The sequence below is a fragment of the Hevea brasiliensis genome, chromosome 5 (assembly GCF_030052815.1).
Source record: "Hevea brasiliensis isolate MT/VB/25A 57/8 chromosome 5, ASM3005281v1, whole genome shotgun sequence".
NCBI lineage: Eukaryota > Viridiplantae > Streptophyta > Magnoliopsida > Malpighiales > Euphorbiaceae > Hevea > Hevea brasiliensis.
In genome coordinates this window covers 91170830-91180944 of record NC_079497.1, presented here as the reverse complement: position 1 = coordinate 91180944, position 10115 = coordinate 91170830, and the positions used below count along the sequence as shown (strand labels likewise).

The 10115-nt window shown below is 27.0% G+C and overlaps 1 protein-coding gene across 1 annotated transcript; it reads left to right on the top strand.

Moving 5' to 3' along the window:
* The first annotated feature begins 6786 nt into the window (after positions 1-6786).
* Positions 6787-9819, top strand: LOC110654442 (uncharacterized). Its single transcript, XM_021810433.2, has 3 exons — positions 6787-7238; positions 7469-7698; positions 9388-9819. Exons 1-3 carry the CDS (start codon positions 6884-6886, stop codon positions 9664-9666), a joined length of 864 nt encoding a protein of 287 aa, XP_021666125.2. The 5' UTR covers positions 6787-6883; the 3' UTR covers positions 9667-9819.
* The last annotated feature ends 296 nt before the right edge of the window (positions 9820-10115 follow it).

Here is a 10115-nt window from a genome sequence, read left to right as displayed (position 1 = left end):
TTCCAAATGTGCTAAAACCATATAAAGAGTTGTATTCATGCAAAGAGTTGTGTCTCTTGACCAAAAGATGTAACTAAATAAAAAGATGCAATTTTTCTTAATAGTTACATGTATGAAGAGATGAATTCATTGGCCAAAAAGTTGATACATTTTGAGTAGTAAATATAAGAGCCTTACAAGTCATTTGTAAGAAGTAACAAAAGGACAAATGAGTATGCATTTGTGTGTATGTGCAAGTTTAGCTTGGTTCTTTATTGTTGGATACTCTCATTTTAAACAAGTTATGGAGTAATTTATTTCTGAAAAAATAAGGTATATATCTAGACTGTAAATTATTTATATAGTTCATGTTATAAACATATGATTATATGGTTGACTAGTGAAACAAATATGGTGAAGATCCTAGGATTATACAAATGCCAATTTGATAAGTAGTACTATGGATAATAAGTCAACCTTTGGTTAGGTGTCCACTTTAGGTGGAGGTTTTGTTTCTTGGGCATCAAAGAAACAAACTTGTATAACTCATTCTACGATGGAATCCGAATTTATAACTTTGACGAATGTTGGTAAAGAAGTAGAATGACTGAGAAACTTGTTATCGGATATTAAGTTGTGGCCACAACCTGTGCTATCTATTTCTTTATATTGTGATAGTCAAATCACGATGGTTAAAGCTTATAGTAAAATATACAATTGAAAGTATATACATATAAGCTTAAGACATGAAAATGTAAGACAATTAGTCTCTAATGGTGTTATGACCATATTTATTTTAAATCCTATAATAATCTAGCAAATCCTTTAATAAAAGGGCTCTCGAGAGTTATGATTATAAGTACATGTGCTAATTAGGATTTAGAATATTCCATTAAATTTACTAATGATGGGAACCCTACTTTATAGTATTATTACTAAATAAAGTTTAAAGGGTAACAACAAGTCATTAGTAAATGTTGTAATTAAAGTACATAATGTACTAAGTTAATAGAATGAGGATGAGTATTTATACTCTTAATGAAGTTTAAAATTATTACAAAGGAAACTTCACCTATATGAACATAGGAAGTGGTGCCGCTTTAACAAAAGTGACAATAACTTTTGTAAATGTTCATGAAAACAGGAGGTAGCACAAGGCCATATTCGTGCTAAAATTTTGGTGAACTTTTTAAGTTGAACTAATTGATTCGTGTGTGTAGTATTTCCGGTTCTATTTAATAGAAATATAGGTTTAAGCTAAGGCCACCATGATTTCTTTAGAACTTTGAAATACTTATACTAAGGAAAAGTTTAAATCGAAAAATACTTTTCATTATGCATGAAAATGGGATCTAACAATACAAGCTAAGTGGGGGGTTGTTATAAATAGCTTGTATGTTAGATAGTATAGAGAGAAATAATTCCTATATTGTTAAAATATAAGAAAGTGAAGAAATGGCAAGAGTGAAATATGTATAGAATTATATATATATATAATTCAATATATATTATTCTATTATGGCACTTGATAAGTATATGTGTGAAATAAAATAATTATCATATTATAATTTTCGTAAATAAATTATGAACAGATGTGTTTATTAACAAGTAGATATGTCTGTTAATAGACAGATATATCAATTCTATACAAACAGTCACAACTGTTTATATAGGTGTCTGTTAATAAACAGACATGTCTATTCTATACAAAAGTCATAACTATTTGTATAGGTGTCTGTTAATAAACAGATATATCTATACAAATAGTCACAACTATTTGTATAGGTAGCTTTTAATAAACAAACATGTCTATTACACAAATAGTTGTATCTATTGGAGATAGACAATGTGTTTATCTAGTAAAGGTGCCATGACTTTTCATTCTTTATAAATATGGATGAGTTTTTTCAATCCAGATATACTACTTCTACTTCTTCTTCTTTTCTTCTAGTCTCTCTAAACGGTTCGTATAAAGAGTTCTTAAGGGAAATCTTCAGGAGTTGCTGTCTGCAGATTTCAGGCTTTATTGTATCCTGGAGGTATATTGCCATAACCTTGCAGCAATCTAGTGGGGGCAATTAATACCTTAAAGATAATGATTCATCACGCCTCAAAACCTATTCTACACCCACTGCCTCAACAGAAGTGACAGTGCACAATTGTGGCCCCACGAGGTGGAGCAACGTTTCACTATGAGTGAGCAATATTCAATTTGAATTAAATAAATTGAATTGATCTGCCTTAATTTAATAATTTGATTTGATTTTTAAGATAATTTGATTCAGTTCGATTTTATATTTTAAAAATTTTGATTATTTCGGTTCGGTTTGATTTTAAAGAGAAAAAAAATTAATTGAATCGAACCAAATTAAATTGCTTTATTGATTTTTAAATTAATTTATTTTTATAGAGAATTTATGAATTATATGTAATTATATATATATATATATATATATATATATATATATATATATATATATATATATATATAGTTTAATTTCATTAATTAATGGTTATTAGATTCAAATGAAAGTTAAAATCAAATTAAATAACTTGAAAAATCAAATCTAAATTAAAAAACCCATCAAAACTCAAAAACCAATATATTCAAACTAAACCAAACCAAAATAAAGTGATTTAGTTTAATTTCAATCATTTCAATTCGGTTCAGTTTCTAAAAAATGATAATTCAATTAATTTAATTTTAATAATTTAATTCAATTTGATTCGATTTAAATCGAATGCTTAGCCTTACGTTTCACCTTTTCTTGCTTTGAAATGTTTATTTTGTGTTAAGTTTCAGTATGTCCCAAGATGAGCTAATCGATTGATTCATTATTTACCTTTATTTGGAAATGGGAGAAAAAAAAAATAATTTGTTGAAATTCTTTTATTTGATTATCAAATAAAAAAGAGAAAGAAAAAAAAAGTTAAAAAAAATTAACTTTTCAACTCATTTATAATAAACTTAAAACAATACCCTCCAAATTGGTGAGATATGTAGAGAAATCGGTATTATTTATGTTAAAATGCCTTACTTTTACGTAAGAGCGTGAGATTCTAGATAGAAAATGTTCCCCCAAATCATACATCCCTTGTTTTTTCTGATTTAGTTTTGCATTTCTTTAATTTGCTGCATTGAAATAGCCCCTTTCCTCAAAAAAAAAAAAAAATCTAAAACCATATTAATTAAAGAAATAAAATTTAATTGATTTAACGTAAATTTACTGCATAATCAATAAACTTTAAAAAGAAATACAAAGACTAATAATAAAGCTTATAAATGTCGCAATCTTTTGTGATAGTATTTGTTAATTACTTCTCAAACTCTTATCAATTAAGCACATGAAAAATAAAGGCCACTGCCCTCTTAGACAGTAGATCTTATTAATTAATCTAATATTATCACTTAACATCATATTTTTATGGATATAAAATCTATATAGAGGCTAAATGATAAAAAAAAAACCTTTTTATCAATTATTAATTTTAATTAACTTTTAATTTTATCAATTTGAGCATAAACTTTTTCAGTTGTTTTTAATTTTAGTAATAAATTTATTTAAAAAAATTGAATTCATCAATTGACAAAAATAAATTAAAATTTTCATTCATTGTCAATTTTAACAAATTCTTTTAATTTTATTAATCTATTTAATAATTTTAGTATTTTTATTAATTTTAAAAATTTCATATTGATAATATATATATATATATATAATAATAAATAATATATCTATTATTATTAATTTAATTTTTTATTTTTTTTTTGCTCTCTCTCTTTCTACTTAAACTTTTATTTCACATCTTTCCGATTTTATTATAAATTTAAGACAAAATTAAAAAATTAAAAAATTTTAATATTTAAACATAAAATGTATACAAATAATATAGCCAAAATAAATGTAATTATAACTTTCAAAAAATTAGAGAAGTTAATTAAAATAATGCTTCTATCAATTTGTCAATAATTGTTAAAACTAATATCAACAATAAAAATTGGGTAAGATTAAAAATGTAGGCAAATATTTGAATTATTTTTATCAATTAAATAATCCAATTAAGTTAATTATTAAAATTGAAATTAATATGAAAAGTTTGAGATTAAATTAATAAAATTAAAAGGTTTGGCCGAAATTAAAAAATTTTATAAAAGTTTTGATTTTTTTAATCATTTAGTATAAGAATTTTTTTTTAACTTTTGTAATTATACCTTATTCTTTTAATTTTAATAATTGTATTTCAAATTTCAAATATTAGTTATAATTTTTCAATTAGAATTAAATTTGAGAATGTTTATGTGGTAATTGATTAGGATAAACTTGAAAATGATTTTAATATAATTGAGTTAAAATTTGATTAATAAAATTATTACAATTATGACTCAAAATTCAAGTGAAATTTGAAGAGGGACCTTTTTCTAATTTGAGTTTGAGAAATATTCCTCAATAAAATTAAGGTATATTTTATTTTCTATATAAAGTAAAACTCATATTTTAGTATTATTCTAAAAATTGAGTAGGACTCATAATCAAATTAGGATTTGGAGAATTAGCACTATAAATAAGAGAATGGTGGAAAAGTTATTTAGCTTTACCCATGGAGTGACTATATTTGCCTATAGAGAGTGGCTTTATCCATAGAGAGAGGTTTTCACCCATTGTAGAGAGTAGCTTTGCCGATTGCTGAGAATTTAGCTCTACCCATAGTAAGAGGGCTCTTGCACATTGCAATCTCATGAAGGGAAAGAGGGTTCGGTCTAAGATGGAGAAATGGCATAATCAAGAGCAAGAGATTATAACCCATTGTAGTATGGTAGTTAAAGTAGTAAATATATTGACTTATTTTAGAGGAAACTGAGAGAACTAACTAATATATTTAATAAACAATTATTATAAGGGTTCTCTTGGGTGTAATTAGGTTAATAGGTGGTATAGTTTTGAACTTGTAATGATGTTATTTAATTATAGTAGATGATGGCATGCCCTCATGCCCATGAACATAACCCTATATTGAGAGGGTGAACGACGTAAATATTACTATTTTGTGTGTTTACTTTATTTATTTATAGTTTACTTGGTTTTCGCGGTGCACAACAAAAATATTATTTCTTAATTGTAAGATTTGCATATAGTCTTATAATTTCAAAAAAAATAATGTTTTAAATTAATTATGTAGATTTACGATTTAGTTTTAATTTTGATTATCAAATAAATTTATAATCAAAATTTGAAATTATGATAAAATTATTAAAATTAAAAGAGTGCAATCTATATAATTATAAATATTTGAAGTTTTTTTTAACTATTAGTTATTAGACTTCTAAAAACTAAAAAGTTATTTAAAAAATAAAAATATATGTTTTCTTTAAAAAAAGCAGCTGGTAAAATATTATACATGAAAGTAAAAATTACTTTCTAAATGCAATCTTTTATTATCAAAATAATTATTCAAAACATACAATTTTTTAATCCAAATTTTGTTAAAAATAACAATAACTTTATCAATTAAAAGTTAATTATTAAAAAAATATAAATTTTCATAAAAAATTTGGTCAATCTCTTACAGAACTATGTTGTGAAAATTTATACGTTATAATGATAATGGCTAAAAAATTAATTAATGTTTAAATGTTTATATTTATTTTCAATTTTAATTAATTAATCTTTCAATTTTATTGATTTTATACTAATTTAAAAAATTAATAATAATTATAACTAGCTAATTAAAATTATAAATATATAATCCTCTTCTTGAACCATATGACAATAGTAACTGTTACTAATTAAGAATTGTAACTACTTCCTTTTTATTTTTTAATTTAAAATAAATTATTCATCAACTCAAAATGTTGAAAATTAAAATCTCGACAATTTAAAAGAATTAATTTTTTTTTTAATTTTGATAGTTAACTATCGACTAATTAATTTTTTTTTAAAAAAATTAAATGTCAATATTATTTTTTTTAAATAGTTGTAATATATAATTATTATTTAATTTAATTTTAAAGATATTTTATGCATTAAAATTACTCATTTGCTAAACACGTATGTTTACTTAATTTAATTAATAAAATAGAATTAATTAAAAAAATTAAGTTAAACTTATCCTAAACCAATTAAAATTAAATTATATCACTAACAATATTTTTATCAAATTGTACACACATGACACATGTGAAAGTGGATTTCCCACAATGCCAATTAAAACGCGGGAGATCATGTGAAAGCGGCACTTTCCTGCTGCCTCCTCCATTAACTAATATTAGGAAATTCCACCAAACAGCAGCCAAAAAAAGAAATCTATCTCTTACTATATTTATTATTAATTTCAGTCTTATTTCAATCTAATTATTATTATAATAATTATTAGATTGTTGTTCTAGTTTATGTTATCATCAACAGTGCCATCAAATAACGTGTAAAAATGTGGTAACTATTTTCTAATTATTTGTTATAGTGTAATAATATTTAAATATATTTAAATTAATGATAAAAAATTTCAAAATATATATTTTAATTTTTTTCATTTCAAAATTATTAATTTTATTTTTTATTATATTTTTTATCTATTTTTATTTATCATATTAAAATTTTTATTTTATGCGAAAACGAATTTTTAAATTTATATATTCTAAAATTATTTTTTTTATCTCCAGTATAAAAAAATTCAACGCATGTGGAAAGATTTTTAATAATTAAATATGATTAAAAAAAAAAAAAAGAACAGGGTTGGGTTGTTAGGGACTTAGACTTAGACCCTTGACCTTGATGAGTCTACGTGTTAGTTAAATCCAAACCCTCGGCTCCCCGTAACATCTTCCCTCTACCTTTAAGTATTTATTGTCATTACTTCTCTGTCACCGATTCAACTTCCACACCAACTGTTTTCCTCTCACTATCAAATGTCGGGCCAGGTCCCTGCCCAGCTCGAGCCATGGTGCGACCTACAGAACAAGGTGGTCCTGATCACCGGCGCCTCTTCTGGTCTAGGCCGAGACTTCTGTCTTAACCTTGCCAAAGCCGGCTGCAGGATTGTCGCGGCCGCTCGCCGTGTTGATCGTCTCAAATCTCTGTGTGAAGAAATCAATCAGCTTCCTTCTCCTTCATCGGCGAATGATAAGCACAGTTCTGGTTCACGAGCTGTTGCTGTGGAACTTGACGTCTGCGCTGATGGTCCTACAATTGATAGATCCGTACAGATGGCTTGGGAAGCCTTTAGTGGAATCGATGCTTTGGTCAATAATGCTGGTGTTAGAGGTATTTTCTTTTTCTTTTTGATTTTTTTTGGGTTCAAATTCTATGGATTTATTTTTCTGTTTGGATTCCGAGAAAACTGTGCGAAGAAATTTTGACATTGAATTCCAATATTTTTGTTTTAGAAAATTACAAAGCACCGTGTCATGTTGATTTGATTTTGAATTTTTCATTGTGACCCTTCTGTTCACGAAATACGCGTCTTTATTCCTTGAAAACGGTGTCGTTTTCAGGTAGCGTGAAGACTCCGTTGGACTTGTCTGAGCAGGAGTGGGATCACGTAGTGAGAACAAATTTGACTGGATCCTGGTTAGTGTCCAAATCTGTCTGCATACGTATGCGCGACTCGAAACGAGGAGGATCAATCATTAATATTTCTTCTATTGCTGGCCTTCACCGTGGTCATTTACCTGGAGGTGTTGCCTATGCTTGTTCAAAGGCGGGCTTAAACACCATGACCAAGGTATTTGCTTTCACCGTGGTGGTATTCCAATTTTTTGAATTTTTAATAATTATGCCTTTTTATTATCTGGGTTGTGAACGTTTTACATGAATTCAATCAATCTTAAGTGTAGTGGTCAAATGTTAAATGGGGGACCAATAAGTACTCAAACTTAAGCTAAATCTTGTGTGATGGATACGATGTTGCTTCGGCTGTGGTTAGCCTACATGCCTTCTATTTTGCTTGACCTGAAATTATGCTAAGCCTTAATGGCATGGAAAATGTTGGAACGAAAGAATTCCACAAAATTTTGTGCAATTCATTCCTAATTCTAAATTTTTGTGTTTGGAATGAAAAAAAAAAAAAAAGAGAGATTCGAATTCTATGATCATAGAATTCTGCATAATTAGACATAGTTATCGCAAATTTCAGGTGGAATTTGCAAATGAATTCCACAAAATTTACAACAAAAATTGTTATGACTAAACTACTCTTATCACAAAACCCATTTTTCCCCTCATCTCCAAATCACCATAAACTCTCTCTCTCTCTCTCTCTCTCTCTCTCTCTCTCTCTCTCTCTGTCTCTCTTCCCTTCTTGAGATATATGATACAATTTGAGTAATGGCTATTACATGTGGCAATTGTATAAAAAGGGCATCTTGGTTTGTCACAGGCATACCATTGGCCACCTCCATTTATCTGTGTCTATTCTGACATTTTTTTTTCAGAGGACTGTGGGGCATTGATGCAATTTTTAAGCTTAGAAAATAAACCATAAAGAAAAGATGTGTTATTGATAAATATTATTTTGTCATTTTAAATTATTTAATTTACATAGCTATAGATATTATTTTAAGAGTAATAATATATAAATAAGAGTATATTATGTATCTTAATAAAAAAAGATAAATACAAAATTGTTATGTTACTTAAAATAAATATAATTATGAATTTATTATTTATTTCATAATAATAGTATGTCTAGGAGATTGTAGAAAATAAATGCAAATAAGTCTTCAATTTTGTATTTATTCCAAACATGATTTTGTGGAATTTAATTCAAATAAATATTTTAAATTTCAGCATTTCAAATATGAAAATTCATTTGCAAATGAATTCACTTAAATTCATTTACAAATGAATTCTACATTTTGAATTTCAGCATGCCAAATGGATTTACCCTTCTCTCTATTCTATAGACATGTTTTCACTGAACCTACAATTCTGATTAGCAAATTATGCAGTACTGCTGGTGTGATGTTGATTTGTTTATATATATATATATATATATATATATATATATATATATATATATATTTGCGAGGAATTAATAGACTCACCATTTATTCTGAAGATCTTTCAAATTAATTTCATGAGGCTAAAGGAATCAGGCATTCTGTTTAGCTGATAACAAATGCCCAAGGCTCGTCCTGTCACTTTGTTTTAGCTAAAAAAAATTGGTGTCTACTGATGGTGTGGCTGCTTGGCAGAAGGAGTTTCACTCCAAATATTTTTCTTTCCGTCATTCTGTTTTCTTTACTACTTCCCTTGCTTCTCTGGCAATCTTGACGGTCAAATCATGGAAGTATCTTGCCATTGATTCTATGCTGTGAATTTGGGACTTTAGTTCTTGTTATTTGTTAGCTCCTAATCGTCTGACATGCATGGTTGTGAGAAATGAAAAAAATGACAATGATGTTAATATCAGGTCATGGCTCTGGAGTTGGGAGTGCACAAGATCAGAGTTAACTCAATATCACCTGGACTCTTCAAATCTGAGATCACAGAGGGTCTTATGCAAAAGGACTGGCTCACCAATGTTGCTTTGAAAACTGTCCCTTTGCGAACATATGGCACCTCAGATCCGGCATTAACGTCGCTGGTCCGATACTTAATCAATGACTCCTCAGAATATGTGTCTGGCAATACATTCATTGTTGATGCAGGTGCCACCCTACCTGGTGTCCCTATATTCTCTTCCCTTTGAATCTGTGTACGCAAAGTGTTAATTTTTTTTGCACATGACCTTTCTACATTTTCTTCTGTTTCTATGTGATTTTAGCTTGATTGAGTTGTATGGTGGAATGATTTAGTGGGAGACGTCAAATTTTCCATAATTATGCTCAAGCTTTCTTGGCAAGGTTTTGATACAGTGCTTTTATATTCCTATTTTCTAAATATTCCATTGTAGAAACTACTGAGTTAAAATTTTGTTAATAAAAATATTGTGGATTCAGATATATGGTCTTATAACTTAGAATAATAATAATAATAATAATAATAATAATAATAGTAATGATTTTAATTATGTGAGCTTTATAATTTAAAAATAATACTTCTCACTTTGATTAGTTGTTATATAATTATTTTTATTTTTAATTTTGATTATTAAATAAATTTCTAATTAATTCTTGAAATGATGATAATTTGTTTTTT